Source organism: Labrus mixtus, chromosome 14, assembly GCF_963584025.1.
Source record: "Labrus mixtus chromosome 14, fLabMix1.1, whole genome shotgun sequence".
NCBI classification, from domain to species: domain Eukaryota; kingdom Metazoa; phylum Chordata; class Actinopteri; order Labriformes; family Labridae; genus Labrus; species Labrus mixtus.
This window is the reverse complement of record NC_083625.1, coordinates 20,494,651-20,516,964: the sequence shown is the minus strand read 5'-3', so window position 1 is coordinate 20,516,964 and position 22,314 is coordinate 20,494,651. Positions and strand designations below refer to the sequence as shown.

General features: G+C 38.4%; 1 protein-coding gene across 1 annotated transcript; it reads right to left on the bottom strand.

Moving 5' to 3' along the window:
- Window positions 1–1,479: 1,479 nt before the first annotated feature.
- nipal4 (NIPA like domain containing 4) lies at window positions 1,480–21,562 on the bottom strand. The gene is made up of 10 exons (XM_061055721.1): window positions 21,316–21,562; window positions 17,660–17,764; window positions 13,955–14,092; window positions 10,893–10,949; window positions 9,716–9,806; window positions 8,740–8,900; window positions 7,266–7,433; window positions 5,237–5,316; window positions 4,523–4,735; window positions 1,480–3,251 (listed from the first exon to the last, which is right to left on the bottom strand). Exons 1-10 carry the CDS (start codon window positions 21,353–21,355, stop codon window positions 3,006–3,008), a joined length of 1,299 nt encoding a protein of 432 aa, XP_060911704.1. The 5' UTR covers window positions 21,356–21,562; the 3' UTR covers window positions 1,480–3,005.
- Window positions 21,563–22,314: the final 752 nt, after the last annotated feature.

Here is a 22,314-nt window from a genome sequence, read left to right as displayed (position 1 = left end):
CTGCAGCAACATGTCCGACGTGTCCTTGGCAAGACACTTAACCCCTAAATGCTCCCGCTGCTACCTCTGGTGGTCACTTTGCATAGCAAACTCTGCCATCAGGGTGTGAACGGGTAAGTCTGACACAAAGCACTTTGAGGAGTCAGAAAACTAGTAAAGCACTTTACGAGCTCAAGTCCATTTACCAAATAGTTAGATGTGTTTTTGTCATATTGTGGAGTGATTTTATTGAGTCTGCCTAGCGTTAAAGTTCCCTTTCCTTTGAGAGTGAGGGGAGTTTGTCCCAAAGCTTGCTGCTGAATTCATCCCCCTGTGGGCTGAGTTCACTCTATGTCGCAGAGTGGAGTGTGAGGGAGCAGTCTGAGAAAGGCCCTTTGTTTGTTTCTAAAAATTGGGCCAGGATTAGTCATCGGTTCCAATATTGTGACCGCGACCGTTTGGCTTTGCTTTCTTCAGAAACCAATTGGAGATGTCACTGAGACTATGTCCATGTTTTATACAGACTATTGTTAAAACATCTACCTCTCAGCAAGAGAACACATATACTTCCAAAAATGTCAAATTACAAATCTGCCTTCCTCACAGTCATGCATAACTACCGATTACACAACACGTACCACACATCAATAATTTAAAAATCCCTGTGACCTCAGAAAAACAGTGAGTTTTAATGAGGATTATACAATAAATAATGGACCTGAACATCAACAGTGGTTTAAATCAGTGAGTCTTTAATTAGGTCCTGAGCTTCATAGACAAAAAGTTTTCAGCAACAGAAACACAAACACATTATACATGCACACAGTCCATTGATCATCATTCAGTGTGTACACAACTTGTCAGTGTCACACATTGGAAACTGGAAACACTGGTCCCAATTGTTTGGGTTTCAGATTAGTTGTTTTATGAGTTTTATTATTCACCTCATGTATTGTACAGTATATGTTTTTTCCGTTTCCCTTTGCTGCAAGATAAAACGGTAAAACTGAATGATGATCAGTGTGTGTTAATGTCATCTGGCTGCTTCATAGACTCCAGCCGTCAGCAGACAGAAGTTAAGTTTGGAACAATTGAGACAATGTGCAGGAGTTTGCCTCCAATTGTTGGTAATTAAAAACAAGAAATGACCCAATATTGGGTACCTATAGGATTTCTATTTTTGTTGCCATGGTCTCTAAGAATGCATTGACTGATTTGGACTCCAAATCTAAAACTGACAACCCTAGTTTAAACTGCAGAAAAATAAGAACATCACAAAAACACATACACTGACATTAAGTACAGATATCTCACTCTGCACCACAGTCTTACAGTCTAACAACAAGTGTGCATGCCTGATAATACGTTTCCTTCATATACAGTAATCTATTCTAATTCCCATATCTGTTTGATTTTACGGCCTCTAGTTTGAACCAGATGGCAATTAAATATTTTGTTCCCTTGATTTAATGTCAGAAATGAAATAAATAAATAAAATAATTAACCACAGAAAAGGGGACTTGATACAGATTGAAAACTAAATTAAAACCACTAAAGGGAACAGTAAAAGAGAATGTTTGATGTCATAAGGTGGATATTACTTTTGACTCCTCAACTAAGCTGTAATGCAGTTTGTTTGTATGAAGAGGCTCAGCGGTTGTACGGTGTGTCTAAAGGCTCAAAATAGCATCCAATGAACGTGAGAACGTGATTAAAAAATTAAAAGCATTCATTTCAGACCTTAATTATTGGCAATAAATGCATTAGTGCTGACAGCCCTAGTAAATACATTGTGGAGAAAAGACTTCCTGAAAAGAGAGTTAAGTCATACATTTTTTCCCTGTCCTATCCCTGCCACCATGTGGGAGAAGAGTGACCCCCCCCCCCACAACATGCACTGTCATCCACCCTGCTCTCCAGTTACACTTCTACCTGTTTGTGAGATACTTCAAAATACAGCTCATTACTTATTTACAACTAATCTCCAGAAGAAGGTATCAGGTGGCATCAGGACATCCCTGTTAGTTTGAGTCTTTACAAGAGATTTTTTATTTGTATTATTTTGTTTCTTTGTAGTCATTTTTATAACTTTTAAGCTGTTCCTTCTCTGATTCTGTCTTTGACATCACTTTGTAGCTCTTTGAGCACTTTTAATCAAATGTAACAATGTTTCTCATTTTAAAGGAGTTTTGTAGACATTTACTCACATGAGTGTGATATGTGGAAAATGTAATCAACTTGATAATATTATTTTAGAAATTGACAGACCATACTTATTGTTATTGTTGTATTTTTGAAATGATTTGTTTTAACTGGGAATTCTTCATTTTGTCAATTTTCATGTTTTTACTGTCTTCTAACTTTTGAATTCTTCTGACTGAACTCTTCCTTGAACACTCTAGCCATTTGAGACCTGATATATCAACCTTCATGATCAATAATGATAATAATTACAAATACTAATTCAATTAGTTGTCAGTCAACAGGTTTTAAACATTGTTTGTATTTACTGTTTATTCTAAAATGTAAATGTGTATACAACGTCTGTACCTTAAGGAGTCTTTTACAAAGCAGGTGTACATGGTTTTTTTTTATTGTTGACCTTATTTATGTTTTGATGTGTGATTTATTGGTTGTTATTTTCATTTTAAAGTAGTCAACAGAAATATAATCAAAGAACATTAGTGAACATATTTTATACTTATATATATTTTTTTCCCTTAGGTCTTACTATGTATTTGTGGAAAAAGGTACTCCATAAAAATAAATTGAAGAATCTAAAACGTTTAACATTTAAAAAGCTGGTCATTGCTTTTTCTTGAGATGCAACAGACATGAAGTGATGAAAAGTCTTTGAAAGTTGATGGACCTCAGTGATAAAATGTAACGCCGTCAAACTAGAGGACTGGACCTTTAAATAAGTGCACAGCATCAATCAGAGTCAGGACTTCACCTCAGATCAGTCTGAACTAGAAATCCAGACAGGAAACACAAACCTGTGTCTCTGTTTCTTCTTCACATTTCTTTCAGCTGATGATGAAGACTCTGGGTCCATCCTCTCTCATCGGAGGAAGACTCTCTATCATCATGTTGTCCATCAGTCCATATTTATCTTCTTTTTTGTTTCTACTTCCTCCTCCTCCTCCTCCGCCTCCTCCTCCTGCAGCTACTCCTGCAGCTCCTCCTGGTTGTACATTGGCAGAAACCTCCCCTGCAAGCTCCTCCCTCTCGACCGTCAGGGTCAGCTGATTGGTCAGCTCTTTCATCGTTACCTGCGAGACATTTGAGAATGTAGAAGTATGTAAAAAGCTGCAACATTAGAGTTATAATATAGTTTCATTAAGGGATGCATTACAACTTGCTAGCTGTCAAAGCTTAGTATTGTTGGGACGATTTAAACCCTGGGACAAATAGAAAAGTTACATCATGAATCTAAGAGCACTGAGGGTGTGTTCAGGCTAACTGCTCTTTGAGGGCGCACTGAGACGTGGGTACTTCAGAGGACGGTCCATATGTTTCTAAGACCTGATTTTCACTGACATTTTAATAGATTGATAAGGGCTAGTCTTACAGTTCAAAATGCAAAATGACTTGAGGAAAATGATAAATCAAATGCAGATTGAATGGCCAAAGGTGTCAGGCATGTAAGCATCATGAGGCGGCAAGATGTAGGTTTGGTAATTTAAGAATATGGACCACAGCAAACATACATTAAATATTTGACATGAGGAAAAGTATTGCAGAGAACATCAAACCCTTCAAAAATCGTATGTTTTTTTTCTATTATTTTCTTAATTTCTATGATGTTTACTTGTTTATACAAAATTGAAACAAACTCTATGAAGTTTTTAACTACTGGTGGCTTTAAACAGTCTCAACTGTTTTGTTATGTTGTGTTCCTCTGCAGATCTTCTGCAATAAATGTTTCTTTCTGTTGTTTTTTTTTGGCATGTGCATCTCTGTTAACATGTGGATTGTTGTTTGTTTTAATGTATTAATATAATAATATAGTAACATATCATATAAAGTATTGTAGAGTAAGGTATTGTATCCTACTATACAGTATAATATAATAGAGTTTAGTATTGTACGTCTACACCCACCCCCTCCCATCTATGCTCTCTCAAAAGCCCCGCCCCTCACTTACATGCACAAGCGCCATTGGTCCAGAAGCAGAGCTCAGCTCACGCTTTGAGTGTGGGCTTGTGCATGCATGGGGTAGAGAACGAGCAGGGAGACAGGGAGGCGTGATTGGTTCATAAAAATGGCACCTCGTGCAGACATTGGTCAAAGTTTATACAGGCTTACAGCTGCTACAGATGACAGATTTTCTTTTTTGTTCCTTTTTCAGAGCACATGAGTTATTCATTTCTGTCAGGACCTAAAGACAATTTCAACCAAAATCTTAAAAAGTGTTTCTTGAGAAAATTACCAACCCTACCTTAAGTTGTGAAAAATCGCATGTTCTTCCTTTAAGCTCTTAATGGCTCTGAATTTTAGCCAAAAAACAACAACAAAAATGTGTAGGCCATGGAGCACCAACCTGCAGGTCTCTGAAGAAGTGGAGCATGGCCACGCCCACCACAATGACAACGAAGGCTCCCAGCGTGGTGACCACATCCACGATGGCCATGCTCCTCCACTCCTGGAAAAGAATGATGGAGGAGCACAGAACCACAGAGGTGAAGAGGACATAGTAGATGGGGTATACTAGCAGGGTGTTGAAGGTGTCCAGGGACTTGTTCAGGTAGTTCACCTGTAGGTAAAGGTAAAAGGAAGATTACGAAAGAAACATTTCCACACATTTCATTCTCCCCCCAGGAAATCAGTGGTACAACAACCCTCCTGTATCCTCTGATTCTAATGGAAGCCCTAAATGGACATACATTTTATTTCAGTCCATTTCCCAATGATAACAAGTATATTTCGGATGTTTCATCAAAAACTTGACTGCTTTATCTCATTATCTCAAGTTAACAACGCATGTTTTCCCATGATCACAAGTTGATTTCAGTCGGGTTTTTTTCAACCAAAGTAGGTCAGTCCAGCTCTGGTCCAGACAACTTTAGTGACTGGGAGCTCAAGTCCTATGCTTTGCAACTAAGTTACATTTTTAAAGTTATGTTCACACTCTTTCTTCTAGAGCAAAGAGCTCCTAAAGTATGAAAAATATGCCACAGACCTGAAGACCAGCTTTTTAGGTTCGCAAAATCAGTAGAAAATACACTTCATGAGGATGAAACTAACTACAGCTCACCTGTGTTATTATGGAGACAACAAGAGTTAGCAACAGGATCCAGGTAAGGGGATTAGCGAGCACTGCAATATCATAAAACACTACACGGAGAGGGGAAAAAACTGTGTTAAAGGAGTACAGATTTATCTTTGCACTTCAAACACTAGCACACTCATGATGATAACTTTAGAAAAATAGATGCAGCAGAAAGACTATATCCTATTAAATCTTCTTCTTTATGATAACCACATATGCAGCAAACATCCCCAAAATGAAACTATACCACCAAAAGTTCAGTTCTAGTGTGTTAGACTAAAAATGGCTAATAAAGAAGTGAATGTAGGGAGCACTGGTAGCCTAGTGGTTAGTGTGAGTGCCTCTGGTACGAAGGTCAAAGTCCTCCAAATGAAAGCCCGGGTTTGAGTCCTTCCCTGCATGTGATTGCCAACTCTCTCTCAGGCCCCAATTTACTGACTCTGTCCACTGTCCTGTCTTTAAATGAAGGCATAAAAAGCCCCAAAATGATGATTGAGAAAAGCTTATAGTGTATCACTTCAAGAAAACTCTATTATCGCCTTCAGGTGTTTTGCATTAAGGAAAAAAGAAGTGGATGCATTCACTGTGACATCCCCCATTTAATCATTGATTACCATTATGTAACATAAGTTTGGGATTTTTGCCCTGGCAGTCTTTATCTGAGGGTGGAGCACAAAGCGAGATAAGAGGTTAAGCTAGGTCTGTTGAGCCTCGAGTCAGAGTTTTTAAAGACACAAAGCCGGTTATCTTTCAACCAGATTAGATCACTATATTTATTAACCCTACACTTGTGTTCAGAGTTACTTAACGTTACTTAATATTGACAGAAAAGCGCCTTCTTATTTATCAATTATTACCTGATGTTGGGACATAGTAATAATACTAATTGTTCTACGTGGGCATTGTAGATCTTCAGCTTAAGGATCATGTGTATGGAAACTTTTGAACCACCACAAAACAAAGCCATGGAGTAACACACAGCCAACTGTATGCATCACATCACAAAGCCTGATGTAAAAGATTAACAAAGCCTACATTATCGGCTTACAGTAGCACTAGCCCTTTTTTTAAAGTGTATACCCTATCCATCAGTACCGTGATACAAATTAAAGGGTCAGACAAGACCAGTCCAGAGTGTCTTTTAGTTGAACCCAATGCTTAAAGAGAAGTTTTTCAGGTTGCCGTACTAACAGCTTGTCAACCCCAGGGTAAATCCTCCCCTGCTTTCTGGTCTATTTATCTCTAAACAGGTCTGTCATTTCCTAAATAAACTTCAAGCTGTATAGGAGAAGACTCGAAACTAGAGGTTAAGACCATAAACTCTTAGGAAAATGTTTACCCAGGGAAATAAATCAACTGACAAGTAGGACCATTTTATCAAAGACGACCATCTACGATACAGTTTTTAAAGGTTCCTATTTGACTGACTGCTAAATCGACACTAGGGAGCCTTATGGACAGAAACCCCCCCAAAAGATTAGGTAAAGAACACATTCGACGGCCAATTTCAATCAACTTATTAATATTTATTTGTAAAACCATTTATAACACGTTATCTCAAAACACTTTACAAAGGAGCTGGTAAAAGATATTACTCTTTGTTATATTATCTATAAAGACCCAACATGAATCCATCATGAGCACTAAGCGACATTTATCATAGTTACAGTACAGAGGCAAGGAATAACTGCCTTGATGAGGCAGAAACCTCGAGCTAAACTCATGTTGAACAGCCAGCTGCTGAAACTGTGTTGGGCTTGGAAAGTGAGATAGAGAGATGCAGAAAGAAAGAAACGAATAGAGAAAAAGAGCAACAACAACAACAACAACAGTGACTGAGATAGATTTATAGCTTCAATGTCTGAAGGAACATAAAATGTTATTAGCACAAAGAAAAAACTTGAAAAATAATAAGTACAAGAACAAATTCATTTTCTGTTAGTCTTCCCACATGTTTGTAATAGATTGGTTTTTGATAGTGTGTAAGAAGATGGTGATGTCGTCTGTCTCTTACCGGTGTTGATGACGATGGCGAGGCCCTTCACAGAGGAGACGGTAAAGGCTCCGAGCAGCGAGCAGATGCTGATGTAAATGAGGATGTTGGAGTGACCGATCCGTGGAGAGAAATACAGCACGAGCACAGCACACAGCACCAACACCACCGACATGTACACCAGGAAACCTAATACACACACAGTACACAGTTGTCACTGAGAATTCAGAGTGGAAGTAACAGCAACATAATTACAGATCCACATTCCTCTCCAGTGATTTAAGAAAGTCATCAATGTCATTAGTTCTGCAGACATTTGTTTGTAAACCAAAGATTTGGAAACATTATCAATTCTGACCTGAACATAGCTCACATGCAGATTCAGAGGATAACAAAAGTGACAGAGAACCATCTGAACAAAATCCATTAAAACTTGCAGGGAATGACGAGGTTTCTGATTCACAATATTAACATGGTGACCTGTTCTATAAAAGATTTGTAAATGATATACGTTTAGGTAATCTGTCAAATTGTATTCATTGTATGGCTTTTTCGCAACTGAAAAGATAATGTGTAATAAACAAGTGTCTTCTGGCTTTAATTGAAGTTCATTATTAATTATAATATTCGATAACCAATTAGCTGTCTTAAGATGGCACAGATATTAGCATCCGGCTACTTCTTAGCCAACTCTGTAGTTTGATAATGTTACAGGATACAACAGGGAAGGGCATGGGCGGTTCTAGGCAGGGGCCAACAGGGGCCAGTGCCCCCTGTGGCCACCCCTCCAAAAGGAGGAGCCCCCCAAATAACAAATACACAGTATTTGAATCAACAACTGGACTCACAATCTACTATTAAATACTGTTACTGAAACAAATATAAATCATGGTATTTTATGTTGTGGTATTTAGTGATATGCGCTATTCATTGGCATAATATATATATATATATATATATATATATATGTATATATACCAGTGACCATCTTTGTCTATTTTTCTACCTGGGTTTAATGTTTCCCTCTGACAAAACAACTGGCCCCAGTTTGGTCTCCTCAGTAAAAGTGGTCTAGAACCACCACTGGGGAAGGGAATAAAGCAGTAGATTTATGTTTGCTAGCTTCAATAGCTAATGTGAAGAGAAGAGCTGAGAAGTTTGTTGAATGCTATTTTAGGCATTTGTGACTTAGTCTTTACGAGCTAAAAGCTTGTGAAATATGTTTTTTTTTACCTTAAATTATGACTAATAGTCAATTCTATTTGTCTTTTTAGTAGATGATCAATCAGAATTTTGTTTATAAAATTTGCAAAAAGATTGTATTCCATTTTAACATCCTGCCCTGGGACATCAGTGGAAATTGGCAGAAATGTGAATAAAGTGAAGCAAACCACATACTATAGATCAGGTTAACCTAGAAAATCTAATCAATTAATTATAAAAACCTGCATGAAAACACACTGATAGACCCACTTTAGATTAACCCTGAGCTCACCAGGCTCCAGCAACTTGTTGGTCATGTCCTCTAGTGATGTCACTTCCCGTTCCTGTGGGGCATGGATAACCAGTAAGATGCTTCCCAGTACGCAGAGCAAACAACCAAGCTTCCCCACAACGTTCAACATCTCCCCCAACAGGTGGGACGACAGAACTGCACTGAAGGAAAAAAAAAAAACAGCATTAATGTATTTATCCATTAATCCCATAGACAAAGAAAGAAATGTCTCGTTATTTAATCTGAACTCTACAGTATGTGTACAGAGTTAGAGTACGGTTTCGGTCTAACAGTGTGACCTTAAACTGTTTTTTTTTAAATTTACTTTTAAGGAAGAATGTGCAACATTTTGATCCAGTAGATGTCGCCCTTGAGCAACAGCATGATCAAACCAAAACAAAGTGCTGTTTGGTGACACCTCCACTACACTGAAGCCTCCGCTCTCCTACAGTGACACAACTCCAACCCCTCAAATTGGACCGCAACACAATTAAGCACTAAGCAATAAGCACAAGCGGTGGACAAAATTGTCCTTGGATCGAGCTGCATTGTTGTGTTAGCTGGCTAATGGTAGCGCTCTTTAGTTAGCTCGTAGCTTCTCGTTGCATGTAAATTTACACGGATTGACAAGGATCTAAAAACGCTTATGTGACATTTAAATAAGCAGTGAGTACAGCATGGAATTCTTCTTTTCTCTTGTCCCTCACTTAAACTGCTTTTATACGCAATGGGATGAGCCGGCCAGCCGTCCCGTCCATGTAAACAAGCTGTAAATACGGCTCAGACAACATCACAGACCGTGGGTCTCGCCCTTCACACTCATTGTAAACAGTCATGACTCAGAGATATTTTCAGAGGATATACTGGATTTCTGCTATATTTATGTGTAAAATGTTGCACATTCAGCCTTTAAAGACTCTCTGTGCTGATGGAGTGAAGCATAACTGAAACTTGAACTTTGTGAAGAAGGTCCTACCTGATGAGGACACTCAGAGCGCCAAGAGGAGTTACCAGGGTGGCAGGAGCAAACATGTAGGCGACAAAGTTACACACCTCACCAGCTCCCACTGCAGAGACAGAGAGAGAGAGAGAGAGAGAGAGAGAGAGAGAGAGAGAGAAAGACAGAGGGAGATTGGAATCAACATGCAAATATTTTGTCAAAGCCCGGACAGTGCAATGTTTTTTTTAACCCTCAAATAATAAAACATTCAAAATGTTTGACTTCTGGTCGACTTGACGATACGAGTCCAAAAGGCTTTTTTTCTAGGTTCAGACAAGCCCATCAAATTTCAGAATCCTAGGTTCAAAGTTCTTTGGAGGCTGACTTTTTTTTTTAACATTGTAGAGGGCGCCACTGAGACAATACCTATATCAATTCTCTGATTGTTCTACCAGGTTTGGTGACTATGCAATTACTTTAAGACACTCAAAACCTATTGTCTATTGTCAGGGGCTCAGTGGTAGAGACGGTTGCTTAGACACTTAACCCAAAATTGCTTGTTAGCGATGTGTGAAAGTGTATCAATGGATAAGTTAATACTGATGCACACTTTACTTTTGAAGTGGTGTGACCTGCGGTGTTGAATCGGTTTGAGTAGGCAGGAGCTTTGAAAAGGAGCTATACAAGCACATTTACTGTCTCAGTGACATCACACTGCTGCTGGTCATCAACTAACATCATCAGTATTTCTCTGCTGACAATGTTTGTAGTAACCAAGCTTTAGGACCTGTGAATCTCTGTACTGCACATACATAGAGAAAGCTGTTAACAAAATTCATATAGATAGATCTTTACTGTCATTGCGGTTCACAAGTACAGTACAACAAATTGGATGGCTAAGTTTACCAGTGTAGATGGCATAAAAAAAGAGATATAGATAATAAATATTTTAAAAACTTTAACAAAACTATTTATTTAAAACCCAAGATTGCACATTCACACACACTTTGCGTATTGCACATACTCCATCTGCAGAATATTGCACACACATATCTGACAGTGTAACATACAAAACGATTTCACAGTCACTGAATTCTTAAACAATTCCAACATACCATTTCTAGTTATTTTATTCCTCTCATATTGACTGAGAATCAATCATATGTACGTATAAATAATTTATGGACTATAAAATGAGATAATAAATACTTACTGGTTAACAGGCCTCCCCACCACAGCCAATCCTTCAAGTAGCCGTGTCCTCCATCACCTACACACACATTAAATATAAGAAGTGTTATCTTATTTACAAAGGCAAAACCATAATACCTCATTACTTTGGTCATGACATTTTTTTTTTAGGAAAAAATACTGTTATTAAAAATGACCAAAAATCATCATTTTCATAAGAGGAGGATATGAGTGACATCTGGAGAATATGACGCTTACATTTATCAATGGTGACCTCATAACAATATTACACATCACCATTTACAATACGAAGGCACACACAGTGACGGCCCGGTGTGTGCAGATTCAACCCCTACAGCAGCCACAATCTACGCATCTGTCAGACCGCCGACAAACAAACAATCTCTTTAAACTTACCATTAGAAGATTAACCGTATTCTCCTGCTCATAATATTCCACCAAAAACAGGTCTCCACGATTCAAATCCAGTAGAGGATATAAAAACACATTACATCCATAAAGATCCACGGATTGCTTTAAATTTACCTCTTCTGTTTCGCTGACATTTTGATGACACCTCATGACAGCCCATAACATCCAATGAGAGCCTTTGTTGAAAGGAGGTGCCGCCCCCTGTTCTGACAGCTAATTGCAAGCTGCCGTGCCAACGACTGACACTTCTTGTAGCCAATGAAATTCTCCAAACATGGATAAACTGCTTCTATCAATACTTCAGGGTGATTTCTTCATGCACACACTAAGGAGATTGGTTTTCAGAACTGCATTTAAATTGACAATGATTCGATATTTATACCAAAATAGGCTATGAGCCATGAATTATTGGGAGAAAACTGGCAAATCCATGTAAAGTAAGACATTGAGCACCCCCAGTTGATTGAGGCTCTCCTTTCATTCTGACAGCCCTCATGATCCGTTTCTTGTCCACATAGTTAAGGAGTTTCTTTATCACCACTCCGGGTTGCGAAACAAGCCGAACTTCAGCGTCATTAGCTTTAAAGTCTGTGTGCTCTCTCAATCAATAGTAGCCTAGAAAAGTTACCTGCCCCAAGCACCTCAGGCAGCTACTCTAAAAATGAACACAAGCCAGTTCCTTCCTTCGCTTCAGGGTGACCCACGAGACGAAGGTTGGAGAGACGACTGCAGCAATCCCGGTTGATACTAATTATGTCTTCAGCTTCAGTGATACGCAATGTCCCAGCTTTCAGTTCACCCTGTATAACTTTGAATTGCTCTTAACACTATCAAATCTCTGTATAAAGTCAGCATGTTGTGTGGGTTTATAGCCATGGTAGCATCCATAGCTTCTTTGTCAGTGCGGCCAATAGCTTGCTTCTTGGAGTCTAACTTCACAGATTTTTGTGTCTGCTTCCTGTCTGCTGGTATTATTGACATTTTGAACTTCACCTTGCACTTGGCAATAAAGTATGTGGTATTCTGAAATAATAAGGGCCGTTTAGTTTAATTCTTCAGCCTTGATAGGGGAGTCCAAACACAACCGCACCATAAACAGAAGTCATCAGACTTATCATCATACTTCATTTTATTTTCTAAAACAGAAATAAGTAGAAAAACATCCCTTTTTCCTGTTAGATTTAACTCTGGCCTTCATAATACTAAAAGTATCTCACTCACATTCAAACATTTTTGAACTCTATTTTTGTTTGTTTGTTTGAGAACACACTAATAATCTTCATTGTTGTGTTTTTGTAACATTAAATATACATTTATAATATTGGTCATTTTAAGGTAACAAACTAAATATTAAAACTAAAAAAACTAAAACATTATTAGCTCCCATGGTCGCTGTCTGCTTTTGTTGAAAACCCAAACATTTAGATTATGTTTCCTGAAAAGCAGCTCAAGTCAAGTGATCAAACAATAAAAACTTGTCCGTCGAGCAACTTTTATTGACCCTTTGTTACAAAACACACAAAAATGAAGATTCAAATCAAGTTGACTTATTTTTTTTTTATCTCTAATTGTTCTCATGGTTGAATAGTAGAAAATAAAATATTTGTACATGTTTGAGACAACTGACGACTGATCTCATTCTTTTTAGGATAATCTTTTTCCATCGAGGAAGTCACCTGATATAAAGCATGACAATCGTTGACAACCATCTTGAAGAGGCTTCAACCTTTGTGCAGATTTGAAGTTGATTGAGGTGAAAAATGTTTGTCTTTGTTCAGTAAAGAACTATCAAAAAGGGTTGTAAAAATACCAGGTTTTTAAAACTTTGATACAGCTCTAGTAAAACTAATGCAATTATGATCCCTGTTTTGATACCACAGTAACAAAAAAAGTCCTGGTCAACAAGAAATTGGGTATTTTTTTGTTTTAAGTTTACAAAAATTGAAGGCAAACTCCGGCACACTGTCTAGATTGTAGGACAATTAGGACAGTGCTCTCTCGTTCTCTCACAGCAGCTTTTGATTAGAAATACGACTGAGGGGGACGCCGGAGGCCTAGTGGACGGTGCGCCTGAAACATACAGAGATTCAAGTCCTCGAAGGCTAACGGCCCATGTTTGGAATCTGACCTGTGGCTCTTTCCTGCATTTCATTCCCCACTCTCTCTCCCCAATTTCTGAATCTATCCACTGACATGTCTCTCCAATAAAGGCATAAAATATGATGGATGATCTGAATTTTTTGGGGTATTTTTAGATAAAATCTATGATTAAAATACCAAAGATTTAAATGTTTCAAAACATGCGTTATGATCGAAGTATGGAATACTTCAAACATGTGACACAGAGGTTAAATCCCTGGAGATACAATTAAGGATGCACTGAATTTTTTAAACAATTGCTGTGAAAAGGAAGAAAATGTTATCCCTTCTTATTTCCTTGTTTGTCTCTTAGTTTCTCTTATTTTCAGAGAAAGAACTCAACACAGTCAATATTGATGTGTCCAAAAATGCAACTGCACAAAAGAAGTAATGCTGAAAACAAATAAATGACACACAAATGTCAAACTCTTGTGGAAAATAACAGGATTGAGACCTCTTTCTCCTTAACATGTTACTTCAAAGAAATGAGTTCAGTCATCCCTCTGGGCTCACCTGCTCTGGTTTGTCCATTTCTGGCCAAACGGAGGAGAGCTTTCTTCTTCAGGATCACGCTCCCACCAATCAGGAAGGCGGACAGCAGAGCGAGAGTCAGACCCAGCCACAGGTTGTAAGACGTGTGTATCTGTAAATCTGCAGACAAACATTCAGTCAGCTGAGTGTGTGTTCATGAGGGTGTGGACATGCAGTGTGTGTGTTTAATGACTCTATCGGACCTGAAAAATAACACAAAAAATGCACTGTATTCAGTCGTGACTAATGATTACACTGAGCCATGTTTGTGGACGTGAAATATTTTTCACTTGACCAAATATGGGGTCATATAAATCTACATGTTCACATCATACCGATTTTAAAAGTACATATGAATTTGTACATTTTATTACTTATTATAAAGTAATTACAGACTTTTTTAATTCAGAAATTAACCAATTAGTAGGTAGACAAGACCCGAAACATCTTTCAGTATGATTATTCTTCAGATAACGTTCTGGCGATATCAATTCATTCTTGAACTATGACAGAGGTTTTTAAAGTGCAACAGGAGGTCAGTTAATGTTGTTTAGTTTCTGATATATCTGCACACCAACACTACGGATGTGAGCGTTTAGTTGACTGAACGGTTAGACTATTTTGCCCTGAATAGTCAGCTCCAGATTTACTAATACATTAAATGCATCATGATTATTTTTGTATGTCAGTAAAATATCATGTCCAAGCTGCAATGCAGCTGCCCACCACTAGTCAGGGCTGTAGCTATAGACTGGGTCCAGCCCATAGACTGTATATACAGTACATGGACCCCCACACCCTGCATCGAAAACTATGTTGCCTGAGCAAAGAAGACAAACTAATAACAGTACCATCTATGTCATCTTAAAACACGAGTATCTCACCGAGTGACATACCCAAACCAAATTAAACTGGGTTGGCCAAAGCAGTTTTTTGTTTTTAGGCATTTTTGCTACTTTAAAGCAACCATTTGTAGAAATGTGGTGTGGTTCGCTTTGCAACCCATCGAAGGTCCCTGAGTGCAACTGCACTGTCAAAAGACACACAGCCCTGTTACACCTGATCCCCTTAGAAACATGCATTTGTTAACAAGCAAGTGATGCATAACCTTCAAAGACTTTGTGAGAAGCCAAACACCCATGTCGACTGAGAAGGTACAGTGTTATTACTAGATTTAGCAGAAATATGACTCTGCAAGCGTCTTCAGCCCGTCGTTTGAAAACTGTTTCCATGTAGAGTATGTGTGTATTTAACTGTTGCTATGATATATATGGGCTGAGGCTAAATGGATACATTGGAGAGACTCATATATTATGCTAATTGAGACAGAATTGTAAGGTTCCAAACGTATAAAGCTAACTTGAAGATCAACAAGGAAAGAGACAACTTTTAGGTGGATTTACTAATCCAGTTGTATGCAAACCGGAGACATCCTTCTCTATGTTCATTCTCCCTAAGGGCAATTATAACAGTTTGCCTCGCATTTCCTGTGAGCACAAGATCATTAAATAATTTGTATCAAACATCAATATGAGACACGTTTTGAGCGATCATACCAACTCACACCTGTTCTGATGACTCAGAAAATAAATGAACTAAGAGCCCAATAGAATCGATCCGAAAGAATCCCGACAGATTCCCTGATCAACAAAGTGACAAAACAATGTTCCCTCAAAGTTGCCCTTTATTTTGGTCAACATAAAAATGATTTTACTGACACCAACTGTCTGACATAATGTTAGCTCAGATTTAAAATCCTCACAGGTGGAGCTGAAGCTCACTTCTTTACTAAACAGTGTGACAAGCTCTGATCTGAAAACTAGGAAGGTCTTGTCAGCTAGGTGGGTGAATCGAAACTTGCTTTGAGTAGATATTGATAGTGGGTCGTTGTCGGGCTTTGTTTGGACTGAGCACTTAAGTTTCATTCCCTGAGCATCAACAGGAGAGGCAGTTGACGCGTGTCACACCCTCTGTTGATTGCAAGCTGAAAATCTGGGGCGGGATTTTCACGAAAATCCATGCTTAAAAGAGTCTGAATCCGAAACTGCCAGCAGAACAAGCTCTGATCTGAAAACTAGGAAGCGTCTGACGCTTCAGCGTGGCCACAGAGCCCGGGCATCCACGACTACTGCTTTGCCTATTTTCTCTGGTTATCTGCCAAACGCAACATGTGCTACAAAGAAATCTCTGTCATTCATGGGAACAGGAAAAGACACATCTGCCATAGACAATGAAATCTTAACAACTTGTCTCTGCTTCAGAAAGCCTCTTCTACCCACCCTTCATTTACTTTTGGCCTCTGGAACTGTCAATCTGCTGTGAATAAAATGGAATTCATCCAAGCACTTGCAAAAATCTCAGACATTCAGGCACTTGCCCTTACTGAAACCTGGATCCGCCCAGAAAACAGAGTCACACCAGCTGCTCTTTCTGTTGACACAGTGTTCTCACACACACCCCGCTCTGTTGGACATGGAGGTATTTCTAATTTCTAATCATTTCTAATACCTGGAAATTCAATAAACTCTTCCCACTGAGCAACAACTCCTCATTTTAATGTCACACAATTTTGGTAACTGCTCCTATTAAAATGTACATTGCTATCATTTACCGCCCACCAGGGTGTAATCTGAATGATTTTGTTGTGGAAATGGATATGCTACTCTCAGAAATCCCTGATGATGGAACACCACTGATTGTAATGGGAGACATGAATATACACACTGATAAAGCCCAGGCAACAGACTTCCTTTCTCTCCTATCCTCATTTGACCTCACGCAGGTCCCAACTCCTCCTACCCACAAAGCTGGCAACACTCTTGATTTAATTCAAAAATCCAAACAGTCCGCTGACTTCAATGACTATAAGCAAAGACTTGTCTCGTTCTCCTCCAGCCTGAAAACGGCCAAGACAACATATTATCAGAACAAGATATGCAATGCCACAGATACAAGAAAAATGTTTTCTGCTTTTAACTCACTGCTTCAACCACCTCCTCCTCCACCCTCCGATCTGTTCACACCAGACATGTTTGCCTCATATTTTACTGAAAAGGTTGCAACCATCAGTAACCAGTTTTCTGAGCCTGACCAACTCAGCCCAAAGGCACCAACCAAAAGTGCCTCACTCGACTTATTCTCCTCTCTGACCGAGGATGAAGTCTCTAAGCTTGTGCTAGACTCTCGGCCCACCACCTGTCCTCTGGACCCAATACCATCAAGCCTCCTGCAGACCATTTCCTCTCTGCTTAATGCTGCACTTAAGCATATCATCAACTCCTCTCTGTCAACGGGTGTGTTCCCCACCGCATTCAAGCAAGCTCGGGTCACCCCTCTGCTCAAAAAACCCACACTAAACCCAGCCCAGGTTGAAAACTACAGACCGGTTTCTCTTCTGCCCTTTCTGTCAAAAATACTCGAGCGCACAGTCTTTAAGCAAGTCTCTGAGTTCCTGTCCAGAAATGATCTGTTTGACCCAAATCAGTCAGGCTTTAAGCGGGGCCACTCTACTGAAACTGCACTACTGTCAGTAGCAGTGCTAGCAGTAGCATAGCTTATTGACTGTAAAGTTCTGGATATGCATTTATAGTGCACACTTTGTTAAAACAAATGTAGTCTAAACATATCTGCTATGAATCCTTCATCATGAAAGACACAGACCCTAACCCCCTAACTCACGACTTGTACCTGTTGTTTGATTGTTGTTGTCCAGGTGTGTGTTGAACACCGGTTGATCCCCAGAGACCACACACACCGCGGACTGAGAGCCACACCACAAACGCACCACAGACCCTGCAAAGAGAGAGAGAGAGAGAGAGAGAGAGAGAGAGGGAGAGAGAGGGAGAGAGAGGGAGAGAGAGAGAGAGTTAGCCTGTTAGTGTTCTGGGAGTATTTCAATGTGTCATGGCTTAAACATTATTCAAGGAGAAAATACATAAAAACACAAACTCAACAGGAAATGAAAGGTTTTACACCAGAATATTTGTTTTTGGAACTTCATACCGCTATTGCAATGTTGAAAAATGCAAGTGCACGTAGTGTTTTTTCCTCATATTGTGCATTCTTAATTTGTATCATATGAGTTAACCTGGTTCAGATTAAGTAACCAGAAGACCACATAGAGCTTTTGGAACAATAAGACATAATCCCCAACTAGTTGTTGTCCAGGGAAATTTAAAAAAAAAGTCCTCAACAAAAAGCAGAGAAAGAAAAATTAAGAAAATCAATCATCAATCATTATTGTATAGCGCCAATTCATAACAAGTGTTATCTCAAGATGCTTTACAAAAGAACATATGGGATAATATGCAGGAAGGATTTCTCCTTTGTATTCCTCACGGTCCTGAAGTCCACAGGACTATGCGCATAAGAAGATTGAAATACAGTAAGAGAAGATACAATGAGTTGAGGATTTTTTTTAAATGCCTCTTGGGATTCTTTTTTGGTTTCTCTGCTTTTTTTTCTAAATGATCAATAATCTATCAGATTTTTACAGAGTTGACCTGACAGCAAGTTTCTCAAAAATCCTAAATAAGACAAACTTCCTCGTTACTACAGCTTCAACAGACAAAGAAAAAAAGGAAATTAATGTAAGAGAGAGAATGATGTGAATAGATTTTCTTTGCTAGCTGAGCCTCTCTTTCCTCTTTCTGAACACAATCATCTATACAGGCGGGTTGTGAAATACAGGTTTGACCACCGAAATGTTTAGAGTAACATGAGGAGACAGAAGAGTTTAATATTTACACAGTAAACACTGAGGCCTCAGTACACACATCACTGTCTGTGCAGCACTTTAAAGTAACTCAACACAAAGTGGAAACTAATAGGTTTCTATGTCAGATGTTAAACATGCTTCAGTATCGATAGAGGAAGATTAAATGAAAACATGAAGTCTATGACTCATATTTAATTATAGTTTCATAAAGATTATTCTGTAGTAGCTTTACAGTTCACCTGGTGCACTTTTTATTTCTTAACTCCAAAAATCTGCTGATGCAACTTAACACTCAACTGATTTTGAAAAATATTATTTATCTGCAGATTAGCGGTCAAATTAAACATCTAAGATACTGTCAATTACAAGCTCACTTATACAGCAGTATCATCATTTTCTAACCCTAACTATAGTTGCAATAGACAATCTGTGTCACAAAACTTCAATCAGTAAAACATTTGTAGATTTTGGAGTTATTATTATCAATCCAAATACAGTTCTATCTCAAAAGCCTGATTGTTTACACATAGAGGATTAAAGCCCTTAAATATCACATTTTACTCCCTGCAGCTTGTCTGACATGTTTTGGACAAATGAATTAATCTATTAATGAAGAACGCAATTGTCAGATTATAAAAATATATAGATTGTAAATTGTACCGCTAAAAAGATATCAAGTAAGCAAAAGTAATGAGAAGTAAATATCCTGACTTCATATTTACTTGAGTTACTGAACAGACTATATCAACAAAACACTCTGCGCATTAGAAAAAGTACGACAGAGTGCCGTACTGTTCATGTAATGTGTTGTCGTTATATTTATAAATCAAAACATTTATGCAACATTCAACAACGTCATGAAGTAAATACATCTGAAGTCATTTGATCGGTGTGATGTAACGTTAACGGAGAAGGGTTATTATATTTACACATTTCTGGCGCCAACTGTGAAGTTAGCTGTGTTGAATTAAGTTTTTAAGAATTTTAGAAGCATAGAAATGAGCAAACACAACCAGGCTTTATGCCAGTAAATTTATCCAAAAATATATTTCTGAGAGCAGATTTACAGTTTTTAACTGATTCCTAATGTATCTTTTTCAGCATCTTTTGACTGCAACATCTATTTCACTGATAGAAAATACCACTGTTATATAGATCAATAAATGTAAACATTCATATCTGAGCGTCTAAGAAGCTGCTATACATCCTATGCATCAAAAACTATTACATGTTCTTTTGGGTGTGACTGGTATCTGAAACTCTTCTAAGTCAGCATGCAACATTGCTACCTATAGAATTGGATAGGATGTCTTCCCTGAAATAATGACATTTATTTTTTCGAGATAAAATTAAATAAAATCCTTTCTAATTTATTTTATTTATATGACAGATCTGACACAGACAGGTCTGGATATTCCTTCAGCGTTACAGGATTTAGTGAGAGACCACGTATTGAATTTCTATTGTATTTGTTGGATTATCAAAGTTAGGGGAGCTGGTGGTGCAGTGGTTAGTGCCCGCCCCATGTGCCAAGCGGGCGGCCCAGGTTCGAATCCCACCTGTGGCTCCTTTTCCCACATGTCATTCCCCACTCCCTCTCTCCCTGATTTCAAACTCTATCCACCGTCCTACCTCTCCATTAAAGGCACAAAAAGCCTTTAAAGAAAAAAATAAAACTTATCGAAGTTAGCCATATTCATTTATTAGAGAGGTTTTTCTGGAAACTGCGAGCGCACACAAGCAGCCCCCAGCTCGCACACAGAGCAGCTCTTCTCTGAAATTGGAAAACTTCTGACACATTGGGGCTGGAGACCTTGGATGGAACTAGTCCATTAGTAACTGTTCACTTTCAACACCATCACGCCCACATAACATAACAGTTTATTTAAGCTAGTTTACTTTGTATCTTCAATCATTTATTGACAAGAGAGACCGAGCAAGACGAGGAACTGAATTTATTTTGTGTGATCTGGCCCTCTGGAATGTCAGGGAGTGTGCACAAGTATTTATTCAATTCAAAGGACACTCCACACATTATTTAGAGCTGTTTTTTTTTTTGTTTTTTTTTACAAAGAGCACATCTCCTGATACAAATATAAGCTGAATAGGATAAATCAATGCAAAACAGTGCTGTGCTGAGAGCTGCTGGAGTTGTCCCCATATAGGTGGGATATGTAACAGCATTTGGGGGCAATTGTAACCATGAAAATGCCCTATTTCTACCCACTTTATGTAGCCTATCTAAAATAAAAAGCAACCTTAAGTTAATCACATTTTTAGACTTTAAGTAGGCCATATGTCTATGACATGAATTGAGTCTAGACATAGTCTATATCAGTTTCTAAATAAAGCTATAGGTGTCTCTTCTGTCCAATAGGCTTACAAAAACACCAGTTTGTGCAAAAAAAGTAAAGTAAAGCTAAATGTAGAGACATCTAGGCTGTATTTAACGGTGGAGTTCAGAAAAACAAATTAAAGGAGTTTTAAATGAAATATATATATGAATATGTAGGCTACATTAAGGCCAACTTTGTCCTACATTTGTGTTTCCTGGACAACGAAACATGACAGAGATATTAGGCTAGCCTACAGACAAATAAAACCGTGAGAGATTTATTTTGCTTACCGTTGCCGCACGTCTCATTGTTCAGGTGAAAGTCTCGCATCGTGTTGCTGTGATGGAGAAAACAACGTGAGGAGAAAAACAAAAACACAAAACACAAAACGTCTACAAAGCGAGCAGAACTTTCTCCAGGTACATCGGGCCGGACCACAGATTGTGGACCGGACGTGACGACAAACACAGAAGGCTACTTTTTTGTATCCTCTCTGCTGTCTGAATTTACAGGTGAGCCTAACAGGTAACTTTACAACGCCGACAGAACACACAGCAGAGAGGAGGAGAACGTAAACAAAGCGACACCTGACCCCGCCCAGCCGCGCCCCGCCGGGACGAGCCGGTGACACTATGGTGACCCACAGCAGGTGTATCAGCTTTCAGACCCACAGACATTAGACATAAACACAACCACTGGAGGGGGAAATATCATTTAATTGAAAATAAATACTAATAATGAATACAAGTAAACGAGCTTTAGTTGAATCATAGGAGAACTAGGAATCATAATGAAAGTTTGAAGTGCCTATTTGATTAGGACTTTTACATGAAAACAAATGTTACCCTATAGGGAGCTAGAGGTCTATGTCAAGGCTCCACACAGCATGAGGCTGAAGAAGTGTTCCACTTTGTAATGAGTGTTTGTGCGATTGTGTAGCTTCTTGAAAAAAAAAAAAAAACACAAATGCAAAAAAAGGCTAATGTATGGAAGCCCATTTCCGCCAGTTAAAAAAATAAAAATGAAAACTTGGCTGGATTTTTTTTTTTGAAAGTCGAAATTATGAGATAATAAAGTCGAAATAATGAGATAATTATAATAAATTACTTTATTAGGCCTATCTCATAATTTCGACTTCTATCTCATTATTATGACTTTATTATCTTATAATTTCGATTTTTTTTTAAATCTCAATTTCACTTTTTATCTCATCATTACGACTTTCTATCTCATAATCGACTTTATTATCTCTCTTTTTATTTTTTTTTAACTGGCGGGAATGGGCTTCC

What these genes read in the sequence shown, in the direction of transcription:
- nipal4 (XM_061055721.1), bottom strand. Translation starts at nt 21,355, where the DNA reads ATGCGAGACTTTCACCTGAACAATGAGACGTGCGGCAACG. An exon ending in CAACAACAATCAAACAACAG is followed by an intron (nt 14,093 to 17,659) that starts GTACAAGTCGTG and finishes GTTTGTCTGCAG; the next exon opens with ATTTACAGATACACACGTCT. An exon ending in GCTCTGAGTGTCCTCATCAG is followed by an intron (nt 8,901 to 9,715) that starts GTAGGACCTTCT and finishes TTTTTCCTTCAG; the next exon opens with TGCAGTTCTGTCGTCCCACC.